The sequence below is a fragment of the Centruroides sculpturatus genome, unplaced genomic scaffold, assembly GCF_000671375.1.
Source record: "Centruroides sculpturatus isolate CEXI.00-Female unplaced genomic scaffold, Cexi_2.0 scaffold299, whole genome shotgun sequence".
Lineage (NCBI taxonomy): Eukaryota > Metazoa > Arthropoda > Arachnida > Scorpiones > Buthidae > Centruroides > Centruroides sculpturatus.
This window is the reverse complement of record NW_019384485.1, coordinates 193503-209594: the sequence shown is the minus strand read 5'-3', so window position 1 is coordinate 209594 and position 16092 is coordinate 193503. Positions and strand designations below refer to the sequence as shown.

The window sequence follows — 16092 nt, the reverse complement described above, 5'->3', positions numbered from 1 at the left end:
ATATTTGAAAATTAAAGGTGTATTTTACATAAATTTTATATTTGTATAATTTCATAATCATTAATTAAGTCATTGGTGTGTAGAAAAGATATTTGTAAGCTAATTTCATTTTATATCATAACTTGTATTGTTAATTTATACATATTAAATACCCTGTGGGTAAATTATTTCGTTCTATTTAGAAGTTTTGTTAACTAATTTTGAAGAAATTGATTAATAATTTAGTGAGATTCTCTTATTTAATGTAGTAGAATTTATTAATTAAGTTGACAGGCTTCTGTTAGCTAAGAAAAACTTAATTAATTAAATATTTCTGTTGATTAACTTGAAAAGTTTTATTCATTAAAATTGAGTTTTTATTAACTTGATAGAATTCTATTAATTAACTTGGGTAGCTTTCACTAATTTACTTGCCTTATTGAATACCTGTCAATTAAATTTAATTGTAATTAAGATGAGTAGATAAAAATAGTGAGATTAAACTCGGTATAACGATAATCTAACAATAATTTTGGTTGGAAGAATCAATGATCTTGATAAGAAATATTACTGTTGCAATACGAATAATATTTTAATACGAAAAATAAGATGAAGTTTGTTATAACAAAAATAAATAATTATATCTTAAAATTTTATAAAGACTTACGACACATTAGTGGGTGAACGTGGTGCTCAACTATCAGGAGGACAGAAACAGAGAATAGCAATTGCTCGTGCCTTAGTTCGAGATCCAAAAATCTTACTTCTTGACGAAGCTACTTCGGCTCTAGATGCAGAAAGCGAAGCCATTGTTCAACAAGCTCTAGATAATGTAAGTAGAAAAACTTAGGTTATAGGCTTATGCCACATTGGAAGATGATGAACTGATTAGATGCCAAATTAATTCGAATTTTAGGCTTGTTCCGGTCGAACCACAATAATAATAGCTCATCGTTTATCTACTATAAAAAATGCTGATATAATATGTGCCATCGAAAATGGACAAATTATGGAAAAAGGTACGCACGAAGAATTGATGGATAAAGAAGGTCTCTATTACCAATTAGTTACAAATCAGATGATGATGGACGAAACTGGATATTCAACAACTGAGGAACCAAGTAAATACTTTTCAAGTAATTTTGTTTTTAAATTTTTCACATTTTATGATATTTAATTCAATTACAGGTTATGTAGAAAAATCATTAACTAAATCAGGTAGGAAGTACAGTCTTCATAGACCCTTATCAGAGAAGGATCGCCATCTTAATCGTCTAATGAGCGAAGTAGAAAATGTACGAATATTTTGTTTAAAAACTTTTTATTTGTTAATTTTATTCTTAATATTTTTAAAATAATGTCTCTAGGAAGATATTCAGATGCCTTCAGGGTGGGAAATTGTAAAAATCTGCAGTAAAGAATGGAAAGAAATATTTATGGGTACAATATGTTCGATCATAGTTGGAGCAGTAATGCCAACTTTCGCTGTGTTTTACAGTGAAATTTTTTCTGTGAGTATAGTAATTTGTATACATAAAACAGAAAAATTGTTACGTGATCTTTAATTCTTTCAAAATACAGACCTTTACTCTGGAGGGTGAGGAATTGATATCAGCAGCGTTTTTCTGGTCCATGATGTTTATTGTTTTGGCAGTCATATCTTTTATTGGATACTGTTTCAGAGTTTGTACTTGGTTATTTTATTTCTGATTACTGAAACAGAGTATTTGTTAAATATGAAAAACATTTTGAAATTTTTCAGACCATCGGATTCGCTTATTCTGGGGAACATCTCACTATGAGACTCCGCCAAAATGCATTCAATAATATTCTAAGACAACATGCTGGATGGTTTGATGATGAAAAGCATACCTCTGGTAAACTAGCAACACGACTGGCTACAGACGTTCCTATGGTGAAAAGTGTAAGTGTGCATTGATACTTATTTCCAGAACTTTGCTACCATAGCTGTTTTAATAATAGAATTAAACACAGGCTGCGGGGCATAGAATTGGCACAGTGGTATCTGCAGTAGTTACTTTAGTTACTAGCATTGTAATAGCTTTCATCTTTGGATGGAAATTGGCTTTAGCATTGTTGGCATCTATGCCAATTTTATTAGCTGCTGGAGCAGTACAGATGAAAGTACAAAGAGGTAATCAAAAGAGGGATGCAGAACTCATGGAAAATGCAGGAAATGTAAGTTTGAAATTTAAGAATTATTCTTCAAATTTCACATTAAATATGTTAAATTTTATTTAGGTAGTTAGTGAATCTTTAGAAAACGTACGGACCGTTCAGAGTTTGAATTTAGAACAGACATTTTTTCTCAATTATGTCAATCATCTCTTACTACCATTTAAGTTAGTATATTCTTTATATCTTTATATAGAGTTGTTATGTAATCTATGTATACAATAATCTCTATCAATAATAAATTCACTTATCGAGCCACTTCAATATCAATTACAACTATAGGATAATATTAGCAAAATGTTCAATTTTTTTAATTTCCATAATACAAAATATCCAATAACAAATAACAAATTTTAATCTTATAATATTATAAATTGCATTATCTTAGTGAGAATAAGAAACATGCTCAAGTATACGCCTTGGCTTTTGCATTTTCGCAAGGAATGATATTTTTAATTTATGGAGCAGCATTTAGATTAGGAGCCTACTTTGTAGGAAGAGGTGACATGGAAGCAGTCAATGTTTACAGGTAATCTTACTTTATCTTAACAGAACCATTCTCATAACCGTAACTTCGATATTTTTGAATTTTTCTTCCTTAGAGTATTTTTTGCGATGGCTTTCAGCGCAGTATCAGTTGGACAATGGAGTTCTTATTTACCTGATTATACTAAAGCTAAACTTTCCGCAGCCTTAGTATTTAATATTATCAACACAAAACCTGAAATAGATAGTTATTCAATGGGAGGGGTGAAACCAGTAAGTATATTAAAATCTTTCTGAACCTTTCTGAATCTCATAAATTTCAAAAACAGATCTTTGTAGAAAATCAAAGGAGAAGTTACTTTCAAAGATGTATATTTCTCGTATCCAAGTCGAAAAAATTTTCCAGTTTTAAGAGGGTTAAATCTAAATGTTAAACCTGGACAAACTGTAGCATTAGTTGGGCCTAGTGGGTGCGGGAAAAGTACAATAATTTCTCTCATAGAAAGATTCTACGATCCTATGCATGGACAAGTGGTGAGTACATAAAAATGTACATTTACCATGTAAATTCCTACGTTAATATCATGTTAACTTGGTAGAAAATAGATGATTACGACATAAGAACAATGAATATAAATCATCTTAGAAGTCACATAGCTCTTGTTAGTCAGGAGCCAGTATTGTTCAACTGTTCAATAAGAGATAATATTGTTTATGGTATGGAAGAATACGTGAGCGAAGTAAATATCCAAAAAGCTTGTCATCTGGCAAATGCTCATAATTTTATAATTTCTCTCCCACAGGTATTTAACATTCAGCACTTAAAAACCGCGATGAATTTTTTAAATATCTTTACAAAACTAACAATTTTAATCGTTTAGGGTTATGATACTGTAGTAGGAGAAAGAGGAACTCAACTTTCAGGAGGACAGAAGCAAAGAATAGCAATTGCCCGTGCTTTAGTTAGAAATCCCAAAATTTTACTCCTAGATGAAGCCACTTCAGCTTTAGATACTGAAAGTGAAAAGGTAAAACATAATTATATTATTACTTTTTGGTTATATTTGTAGATTAAATCTCTAAAATAATTACAATATCCTTTGATTCTAGTTAGTACAAATGGCTTTGGATCAAGCGCGACACGGAAGAACATGTATTGTAGTGGCACATCGACTTTCTACCATTCAAGGAGCAGATTGCATTGTAGTCATAGATCATGGAAGAGTGACAGAATTTGGAAGTCACGAGAAATTGTTAGAGAAAAAAGGGTTTTATTATAGATTAACAAAAAGACAAAGAATTAAGCACTGATTCTTTGTTAATCTTTGACCAAAGAATTTCATGGAAAGAACCATCAGTATTGAAGTCTATCATTACTCCAAATATTTTAAAATAGAAAAATTAAGCATTATAAATTCTATAATATAATAATGTTTTTCATTATATTTATCTCAATGTTTTCATCATTTTTAGTGTTTATAAAATTTAATAAAACATAAACAACAATAAAGAATTTGTAATCTCATAATATAGATTCATTTCATTTGAAGGTTAATTCAATTACAATTAAATGTCATATTAACATGAAAAATTAGTATCAATAGTATTTAAAAATAGCTTAAAATTAATTATTTAATATTTAAGCCTATTTATTAGGTAACTAATGGTACTAAATTCATTTCATTCTTTATAAATAAAAGGTTCCAATAGCCTTACCCTGATTGACAAGTGTTATTTGAATCTTTTTTAATCACCTTCAAAGTCGGAAGTAGCTGAGAATTTATTTTCATATTTTATATATTTTTTAATTAACAAGTTCCAATATTTAAACTAAATCGCACATACATACACTCGAAGATTAATATTTATGTTAATTATTTACAAGACATTAATTACTGATGTTTTGCTACACACATATTTATAATACAACATATAAACTTTCCAGCTTAAGCAGGTTTTCTATATGTAGCAGATTGAAACAAGAAAATGGTTATCATTACTTCAAAATGTAAAGGTTCTTTTTATTTTTACCAAACATAACATCAATTGAAATGACGAGAAATAAAAGAAAAAATAGACAGAAAAGAAACTACTCATGTGCAGTATTCTCAATCGAAAAAAGTGTGCGCGCCAAGCACTCATATTTTAAGTGAAACGTTTTAGTGTTTTCTCACACTTTAAATGTAGACTTTTAGATATCATCATTATCATCAGTGGCGGATTACCAATAGACCCTAGTCGTCTATCGCCGCCTACAGTCTCGTCCTCTCAAGGGTCCTCAAAAATTACATAGCCAAAAGATAATATCTCTAAAAATTTAGTGAACCTCCAAAACAAAATTTCTCCTAGGGCCTCAGAGAATCATAATTCGCTACTGGTCATCATATAGGGTCATTTAATTGCAAAAATTCGATATCGATAGTCTGGTGATCTCAGAGTTTGCCTGTCAATTAACGATGAAAACTTAACATTTTTGATAATGCGCTCTCATTTAAACACGTCAACACATCAGGAAAACGGAGTAATCTTCCCATTGTTTTAAAACGAAATTGCACTTAGGTCAAGAACACACTTGCATAACATATGACGCAAGTGGCGTGCCGTGACATTTGATGATAGGGAAACTAATTCCATAACAATTTTAATTGCCAATAAAAATAAACAGTTTATTTATTTTAATTCTAAAATAGATAATTGACACGAAACAAAGATACAAAAACTTTTTATTATTTTTTATAAAATAACTCTATTCGGCAATTTTTTCCGTAAAGTCGTTAATTACTTTATCACAAAAATCGCTGGTCGTCGATTCCATCATAGTATTTAAAAGCTGTTTTTCTATTGAAAGAAACACTAGTGACGACATGTTTTTGGTGTGTAGCATCCACCAGCTAAACCGCCAGAGATCTGTAAAGCTCATGGGCGAATGCGTGTTATCTGGCTGCTCCGTATTCGACAATACGACACTTCCATCGGGAATATGCATATACGAATTTATATTCGCATATACGATAGAAATCTTATCATTGTTTTTCACATGTATAGAAATTTGTAATAAAATAAATAATGCGGTTATAATAAAATATCAGTTTTAAGTAATTCAAAGTACGTTAAAATATGAAAATAATCGCACAATAAGTATTTATATTTTAGAAAATACAAGGGAAGCGGCGCTTCCACAGCTTCCATGGAATGCATACAATTGATATGGCGTAAATATGGATGGAAAGAAAACAAAATAAGTATTTTCTGAAGTTCTGTGAAAACTAAATACAAAATTGAACAGAGCAAGTTACTTTTTTCTGCGTTGAAAAATTTATATTGAAGTGCTTAAGAGAGAACTATAAGAGAGGTCTTTCATGATTAAGGTTGTCCCGATACTGCTGATACCGATACCGATGCTGTACCGATACTTTCCTTCGATACTTTTAGACCGATAACAGTACTTTTGTGGTATTCATGACATTCTCTCTACTCATGAGGTTTTATCTGGAACAGAAATATGGGAGAGTCTTCTTTGGTATGTGTACGAACCAAAAGATGTTTAATCTAAATTTGTTGAGAAATTTAATCTACTGTACAGTACATGTTCAAGATTTTTTATTAAATTTTACTAGTATTAGGCTAAATACGTTATTTAATAAACTTATACAATTCAAATGATCTCTTTTTTTTATTAGGGAAATGCATTTTGTATTAAATTGTCGTTTTCCTACTTTTATCTATGACAGGGGTAGCGAACCTATGGCACGAGTGCCAAAAGTGGTACGTCGGAGCAATTTACTGACACTTAACGTATTATACGACTTCGGTTCATCATCTATCTTATTCAATCATCCTTTCGGTTTATCACCCGATCATCCTTTTTCAATCAGCTTATTTACATTTACTCTAATTAAAGCATATTCATTTGATTTATTTAACATAGTTATTGGAAGTTCAGAACTTTGGCACGCATAAACATTTTTAAAGGTAAGTACGCTTACTATATTGCACACCGACTCAAAAAGGTTCGCCATCTCCGATCTATGACAAGCAAATGGGCGGTAAGGAAGATGGCCCAGACGCGGGAGGACAAGGGAGAGAGGACTGACTTTTCCATATTGATTGTACCAAAATATGGTCAGTTTAGTTTACAGGGAAGAGTTCGTTTGTTTCTGATGATTGCTGACGATGAGAAACGAAATGTCTTTGATGATGTAAGATTGCATTCATCGTTTGTTGTTCTTCCATCATAAAATTGTCTGAAAACAATTCTAGTGTATTTGCGAATGCTTTTAACTTACAACCTGATGTCATAATTAGGGGAGAGCATACTTTGATTTATGACTGATGATGGGAGAGGGGATCAAGAAAGGGTCAATTTTTGCTGATGTAATATTTGAATGCTAATAACATCAGTTATAAGTGCATTATCCATCTTTTCTACTTATATCAACTTCAGTTTTTTTTTTTATCTATTCATACCAAAAAACTTCAATTTTTTGATAATTTACAATTCGAAGTTAATATTCTTTCTCCTCAAATCTCATCTTAATAATCATATAGAATTTGTCTGCATATCATCCTATATGCTTAAATATCCACAAAGAATTTGGGTCTAGGAGAATTCGAATTCGTATTTTCTGTAATACTTTGTATTTCTATAATGTATTTTTTTGAAAATAATTATATTACGTCCTGGATTTTTAGATTTTTTTCTTTACAATTTGGGTTTAATTTAAACAGGAATATCGAAATACTTCATATTATACATGTATAAAGCATTTCAATATTTGTTTACCGAAATTAAGTTATGATAAGATTTAATGATTAATATATTTTATTAATTACAAAGTTTATACTCAACAATTTCATGACATTTTATGCATATTGATTAGGCATCATTAATTGCAGTTGAATATTACAAAGGATCACTCTTTTCAACAGCAATTTAACCATTTTATATTCAGTTATCCAGTATGAATGAGAAAAATGCCATTCCAATTAATCCATTACCATTTAAATCCTGTATCTAGCAAATAGAACAGGTAAATTTTTACACACACAACTCATAGTCACTCCTAATAAACTGGATATTTCAGTAAAGTATAATTTACCTTTCCCTGTTGGTCAATAGCCAGCAAAGCAGATGAGTTAGTGATTAATGACAATTATTTTCTGCATGTGTGTTAATGCATTTAGATAACCATGAGCCCGGCCATTGTATCATATAATAATAAGTGAATGATAAGATAATTTTATTATTGTTTTGTATAACATTTTCATACTTATTTTTCATTATTTTGGCAGAAAATCAATGCCAATTGTTTTACTACTATTTAAAATAAGTTTTGGGCAGATATGCATCTTTAAAAAATTTATATTTTTTATCATCATAGAAATGACAACATCAATTTTAAGAACATAAATGCCTCCTGATATGTAATTTCCAATCTTATCCTGATATTAACTTACATTCATTCATAAATATTTTTATTTCACTCAAAATTTTGTTTTCATATATATCAACAAATACTTACAGTATTATGACTACATTGATGTGTATCAGATGATGATAAGTCATAAGATATAAAATGCACATATTTAATTCTTCACTATCTGTTTTATGCTTGATATGGGATCACTGCATATTTGTTTCCTGTATTTCTGGATAGTCAGATGGTTTTTTAGGCATATTTTTTATGGCTAGATGATGCACTTCCTTTTAGCAACCTTCCCTCTAGCTGAGTCCAAACTGCTTCATTTCATTTTAGTCATCTAACAGGATGACTAAAATGTTTAGTGAGGAAATGTTGTTGTCCATATTTTACAATTTAATTCTATCATTAAAAATTAATCTTATTTGTACTTTCGAATAAGTTTTGATTGAATGTTTCTAAAGTTTTGATGGAAATTTACTCATTCTTAAAAAATTGCAAACTATTTGTATACAGCTCATTTGAATTTATTTTAAAAACAATGGTAAAACCATGATATGAAATTATAAAAAATTCCATGAAAAATCTTTAAGATTTGAATTTTATTTTTATTTACATTATATTTATTGTATTCAAAACTTTCTTTTTGATTTTCAGTTTGAAAAAACAAACTTAAATAATTTAACTGTCTTCAAATGGCGGGAGTCCAAATATTTCTGGACGAAAGTCCAACATGGAATTTAAAACAACGGTGGCTTTTTCAAAAACGCTCGGATCCACTCGGGGATCTGGAATCATGACCACCTGCATTCCTGCTGCCACGGCTGCTTCAACTCCAATAGGAGAGTCTTCAAATACCAGCACCTAATGTGAATAAAACATTTTTAATATAAATTATTAATATAGTGCATCACACAACAAATGAAAATTACAATTGTATTAATTAATAATATGCATAATCAGAAATATTTTTTACATTACACACACATCACATTAAGTATTGGTGTTAACCAATACTTAATATGATGTGTGTTCTTAATCTTTGTGGACTACATACATAATTTATATACACAATAAAATACTTATTGAAATCATTTGAAATTACTATCTCAAACTGTCAAACTGTCTTGCTTTTGTACCAAGGAATAAACAATAGTGCTTTATCATCAAGTATTAGCTTTTATTTGACCATTTTGCTCAAAGAAGACTGAGTTGTGATAATGTTAGGATCTCTTAATATTAAAATTGAGCAACACTAGAAAGTATTGGCATATAACTTGTCATATTAAGTAATTGCATTTCAATTTAAAAGCCTCAATCAAGAATAGTCCTAAAAATATGATCTGGAGATTAGATGCGATCTCAAAAAATATAATATCCATTTCCAAAATCAATGAACATTTTTGCAATTCTAAATAGCTTTGTCTAAAATTATATTTTAATGGAAAATCTTATGTTTCATTAATAAAAAAAAAAGCAATTACTATGTGTGAACTTATTTCTCTATAAAAAATTATTATACTCAAGTGAATAGGATGCTAAAACAGGTTAGTTATTGCAACCTATATACAGGTATACCTCGTCTTACATCAGTAATTGGTTCTAGGAGAGACGACTTAAGTTGAAAAATGACATAAGTCAAATTTACTTGTCTTGGAATTTACTTGTCACTAGGCTAAACCACAAATAGCCATTCCCAGTGCTGTATTTTATTTATAAATGCATTTTAATATATGGTTAATAAGAATCTATTTTAAGCTTACAAACAAATAAATTTTAGTTTTTAATATAGTACAGAAAAAAGTCATCTAAATTTACAAATTCACGTACAGTATGTACGATACATACTTGTAAATGTACATGTTTACAATTTGGCGATGTTTACAGTACATCGCAGACTCTTTATTGTGAATGTGGTTTGCTCTAAGATATTATAAAATAAGATGATTTTGTAAGGTTAAATAACAAATACAGTTATTAAAATTATCTTGTGACAGTAGAAAATAAACTAATTTATATTTAATTTACCAATATCGAGTGGAGCTGACAACGACACCAAATGGTAGATATTGGAGCTACCATGGAAAACACCAATAGTGAGCACTTAAAGATCGCTAAATAAGACAACAACACAGAAACACAGATGTTTTCATGTTTCGTTCTCTAGTATTTATGATGATTATATTAACATTTACTGTAAATGTACATATTTTAATAGCATTTTATGTGCTTTAACGCTTTTCTAGTGATATTATGACCTCAATATTTGTGGCAGACAGACGTAAAATCGAATAAAATGACTTAAACTTGATTTTTATTTTTCCATATATTTTTGACAAACGACGTATAATCGAGAACAATATAACTCGAAATGACGTCACTCAAGGTATACCTGTATTCATTATAATTTCTCTCATTAATTGTACTAATTGATTTATTGATAATATACTAATAAACAGTGCAACAAGCAATTATTTATTGTGACATTGTCACAATATCAGACTGCAATTTTTAATCATACAGTCGATCCCCCTATAACACTGTTGATTATTCCATTTTATATGAATTCCATGTTGTACGAGTCACTTAGATTTTACAAATATGTGTGCCGGGCTGTGAACGGCTCATGTATTTGTAAAATCTAAGTGACTTGTACAACATGGAATTCATATAAAATGGAATAATCAACAATGTTACAGGGGGGGTCAACTGTATTTTTAATTTATTTAATTTAAAATATATGCTCTCCAACTCAAATTAGCAGTGGCTTGCACCTGTACATCATACATTTCCTTTAACAATACAGTCATGACAGTCATCTATCTAACACCTTTCAGAAAAAATTTTTTAATTGAAGTAACATGACTTCTGGTTTGCATCAAAGCTCATATATAGTTAATTTGGGCTCCTGCCCCTAAAGTTTTCATATCTGGTCTTGTCTTTCATCTATCTATCTCTGTTCTTAACCTTAAGAACAGACAGACAAATGGACGTACGACAATAGAAATTTATAGGTCTACAATTTTTCCAAATTGAGGCCCAATGAACTATACATCCAGCCCAATTTTGTTATTAAGAACAAATCATAAATTTCATATTTGTCTCAATCAACAATGTGTACTTCTGGATCAAATAAATCTACAGTGGACTTGGAATTACAGAATAATTGAGATGAGAAACATTTCCTTATATCAAACTATCCATAAAGAAGTAAAAAACGTTAGATCTTTACAATAGTAAAATAATATCTTATTACACAACAATCTGGCTGATAGGAATATTATAAAATTATGGCATCATTCTACCTATAACAGATATAGCTGCATACATTAAAATTTTATATCATTAATAATTTGACAATTGATTAATTTTCGAAAGTTGGTTCTAGAAAAAATTGTTATGTCATAAAATATCTGTCTTATAATAAAATTTTAAGTAAATTTATGAATGTGTGAGAATCTGGAGTTGGGAGATTATTTTTTGACAAATTTATTTAAACTGTTATAATTTTTATAAAGATTTTATCTATCTAAAAGGAAACTTCNTCATTAATTAAGTCATTGGTGTGTAGAAAAGATATTTGTAAGCTAATTTCATTTTATATCATAACTTGTTAATTTATACATATTAAATACCCTGTGGGTAAATTATTTCGTTCTATTTAGAAGTTTTGTTAACTAATTTTGAAGAAATTGATTAATAATTTAGTGAGATTCTCTTATTTAATGTAGTAGAATTTATTAATTAAGTTGACAGGCTTCTGTTAGCTAAGAAAAACTTAATTAATTAAATATTTCTGTTGATTAACTTGAAAAGTTTTATTCATTAAAATTGAGTTTTTATTAACTTGATAGAATTCTATTAATTAACTTGGGTAGCTTTCACTAATTTACTTGCCTTATTGAATACCTGTCAATTAAATTTAATTGTAATTAAGATGAGTAGATAAAAATAGTGAGATTAAACTCGGTATAACGATAATCTAACAATAATTTTGGTTGGAAGAATCAATGATCTTGATAAGAAATATTACTGTTGCAATACGAATAATATTTTAATACGAAAAATAAGATGAAGTTTGTTATAACAAAAATAAATAATTATATCTTAAAATTTTATAAAGACTTACGACACATTAGTGGGTGAACGTGGTGCTCAACTATCAGGAGGACAGAAACAGAGAATAGCAATTGCTCGTGCCTTAGTTCGAGATCCAAAAATCTTACTTCTTGACGAAGCTACTTCGGCTCTAGATGCAGAAAGCGAAGCCATTGTTCAACAAGCTCTAGATAATGTAAGTAGAAAAACTTAGGTTATAGGCTTATGCCACATTGGAAGATGATGAACTGATTAGATGCCAAATTAATTCGAATTTTAGGCTTGTTCCGGTCGAACCACAATAATAATAGCTCATCGTTTATCTACTATAAAAAATGCTGATATAATATGTGCCATCGAAAATGGACAAATTATGGAAAAAGGTACGCACGAAGAATTGATGGATAAAGAAGGTCTCTATTACCAATTAGTTACAAATCAGATGATGATGGACGAAACTGGATATTCAACAACTGAGGAACCAAGTAAATACTTTTCAAGTAATTTTGTTTTTAAATTTTTCACATTTTATGATATTTAATTCAATTACAGGTTATGTAGAAAAATCATTAACTAAATCAGGTAGGAAGTACAGTCTTCATAGACCCTTATCAGAGAAGGATCGCCATCTTAATCGTCTAATGAGCGAAGTAGAAAATGTACGAATATTTTGTTTAAAAACTTTTTATTTGTTAATTTTATTCTTAATATTTTTAAAATAATGTCTCTAGGAAGATATTCAGATGCCTTCAGGGTGGGAAATTGTAAAAATCTGCAGTAAAGAATGGAAAGAAATATTTATGGGTACAATATGTTCGATCATAGTTGGAGCAGTAATGCCAACTTTCGCTGTGTTTTACAGTGAAATTTTTTCTGTGAGTATAGTAATTTGTATACATAAAACAGAAAAATTGTTACGTGATCTTTAATTCTTTCAAAATACAGACCTTTACTCTGGAGGGTGAGGAATTGATATCAGCAGCGTTTTTCTGGTCCATGATGTTTATTGTTTTGGCAGTCATATCTTTTATTGGATACTGTTTCAGAGTTTGTACTTGGTTATTTTATTTCTGATTACTGAAACAGAGTATTTGTTAAATATGAAAAACATTTTGAAATTTTTCAGACCATCGGATTCGCTTATTCTGGGGAACATCTCACTATGAGACTCCGCCAAAATGCATTCAATAATATTCTAAGACAACATGCTGGATGGTTTGATGATGAAAAGCATACCTCTGGTAAACTAGCAACACGACTGGCTACAGACGTTCCTATGGTGAAAAGTGTAAGTGTGCATTGATACTTATTTCCAGAACTTTGCTACCATAGCTGTTTTAATAATAGAATTAAACACAGGCTGCGGGGCATAGAATTGGCACAGTGGTATCTGCAGTAGTTACTTTAGTTACTAGCATTGTAATAGCTTTCATCTTTGGATGGAAATTGGCTTTAGCATTGTTGGCATCTATGCCAATTTTATTAGCTGCTGGAGCAGTACAGATGAAAGTACAAAGAGGTAATCAAAAGAGGGATGCAGAACTCATGGAAAATGCAGGAAATGTAAGTTTGAAATTTAAGAATTATTCTTCAAATTTCACATTAAATATGTTAAATTTTATTTAGGTAGTTAGTGAATCTTTAGAAAACGTACGGACCGTTCAGAGTTTGAATTTAGAACAGACATTTTTTCTCAATTATGTCAATCATCTCTTACTACCATTTAAGTTAGTATATTCTTTATATCTTTATATAGAGTTGTTATGTAATCTATGTATACAATAATCTCTATCAATAATAAATTCACTTATCGAGCCACTTCAATATCAATTACAACTATAGGATAATATTAGCAAAATGTTCAATTTTTTTAATTTCCATAATACAAAATATCCAATAACAAATAACAAATTTTAATCTTATAATATTATAAATTGCATTATCTTAGTGAGAATAAGAAACATGCTCAAGTATACGCCTTGGCTTTTGCATTTTCGCAAGGAATGATATTTTTAATTTATGGAGCAGCATTTAGATTAGGAGCCTACTTTGTAGGAAGAGGTGACATGGAAGCAGTCAATGTTTACAGGTAATCTTACTTTATCTTAACAGAACCATTCTCATAACCGTAACTTCGATATTTTTGAATTTTTCTTCCTTAGAGTATTTTTTGCGATGGCTTTCAGCGCAGTATCAGTTGGACAATGGAGTTCTTATTTACCTGATTATACTAAAGCTAAACTTTCCGCAGCCTTAGTATTTAATATTATCAACACAAAACCTGAAATAGATAGTTATTCAATGGGAGGGGTGAAACCAGTAAGTATATTAAAATCTTTCTGAACCTTTCTGAATCTCATAAATTTCAAAAACAGATCTTTGTAGAAAATCAAAGGAGAAGTTACTTTCAAAGATGTATATTTCTCGTATCCAAGTCGAAAAAATTTTCCAGTTTTAAGAGGGTTAAATCTAAATGTTAAACCTGGACAAACTGTAGCATTAGTTGGGCCTAGTGGGTGCGGGAAAAGTACAATAATTTCTCTCATAGAAAGATTCTACGATCCTATGCATGGACAAGTGGTGAGTACATAAAAATGTACATTTACCATGTAAATTCCTACGTTAATATCATGTTAACTTGGTAGAAAATAGATGATTACGACATAAGAACAATGAATATAAATCATCTTAGAAGTCACATAGCTCTTGTTAGTCAGGAGCCAGTATTGTTCAACTGTTCAATAAGAGATAATATTGTTTATGGTATGGAAGAATACGTGAGCGAAGTAAATATCCAAAAAGCTTGTCATCTGGCAAATGCTCATAATTTTATAATTTCTCTCCCACAGGTATTTAACATTCAGCACTTAAAAACCGCGATGAATTTTTTAAATATCTTTACAAAACTAACAATTTTAATCGTTTAGGGTTATGATACTGTAGTAGGAGAAAGAGGAACTCAACTTTCAGGAGGACAGAAGCAAAGAATAGCAATTGCCCGTGCTTTAGTTAGAAATCCCAAAATTTTACTCCTAGATGAAGCCACTTCAGCTTTAGATACTGAAAGTGAAAAGGTAAAACATAATTATATTATTACTTTTTGGTTATATTTGTAGATTAAATCTCTAAAATAATTACAATATCCTTTGATTCTAGTTAGTACAAATGGCTTTGGATCAAGCGCGACACGGAAGAACATGTATTGTAGTGGCACATCGACTTTCTACCATTCAAGGAGCAGATTGCATTGTAGTCATAGATCATGGAAGAGTGACAGAATTTGGAAGTCACGAGAAATTGTTAGAGAAAAAAGGGTTTTATTATAGATTAACAAAAAGACAAAGAATTAAGCACTGATTCTTTGTTAATCTTTGACCAAAGAATTTCATGGAAAGAACCATCAGTATTGAAGTCTATCATTACTCCAAATATTTTAAAATAGAAAAATTAAGCATTATAAATTCTATAATATAATAATGTTTTTCATTATATTTATCTCAATGTTTTCATCATTTTTAGTGTTTATAAAATTTAATAAAACATAAACAACAATAAAGAATTTGTAATCTCATAATATAGATTCATTTCATTTGAAGGTTAATTCAATTACAATTAAATGTCATATTAACATGAAAAATTAGTATCAATAGTATTTAAAAATAGCTTAAAATTAATTATTTAATATTTAAGCCTATTTATTAGGTAACTAATGGTACTAAATTCATTTCATTCTTTATAAATAAAAGGTTCCAATAGCCTTACCCTGATTGACAAGTGTTATTTGAATCTTTTTTAATCACCTTCAAAGTCGGAAGTAGCTGAGAATTTATTTTCATATTTTATATATTTTTTAATTAACAAGTTCCAATATTTAAACTAAATCGCACATACATACACTCGAAGATTAATATTT

The 16092-nt window shown here is 29.6% G+C and overlaps 1 protein-coding gene across 1 annotated transcript in view; it reads left to right on the top strand.

The window, feature by feature from the left end:
* Positions 1-16092, top strand: part of LOC111621568 — a 30912-nt gene that overhangs the window by 8597 nt on the left and 6223 nt on the right. Inside the window, 27 exon segments of the mRNA XM_023363750.1 lie at positions 641-811; positions 896-1100; positions 1168-1274; positions 1347-1490; positions 1561-1662; positions 1742-1903; positions 1975-2178; positions 2242-2342; positions 2564-2704; positions 2778-2934; positions 3001-3195; positions 3261-3464; positions 3543-3689; positions 3772-3969; positions 12205-12375; positions 12460-12664; positions 12732-12838; positions 12911-13054; positions 13125-13226; positions 13306-13467; positions 13539-13742; positions 13806-13906; positions 14128-14268; positions 14342-14759; positions 14825-15028; positions 15107-15253; positions 15336-15533. Of these exon segments, the coding sequence (XP_023219518.1) occupies positions 641-811; positions 896-1100; positions 1168-1274; positions 1347-1490; positions 1561-1662; positions 1742-1903; positions 1975-2178; positions 2242-2342; positions 2564-2704; positions 2778-2934; positions 3001-3195; positions 3261-3464; positions 3543-3689; positions 3772-3969; positions 12205-12375; positions 12460-12664; positions 12732-12838; positions 12911-13054; positions 13125-13226; positions 13306-13467; positions 13539-13742; positions 13806-13906; positions 14128-14268; positions 14342-14759; positions 14825-15028; positions 15107-15253; positions 15336-15533 (4542 nt within the window).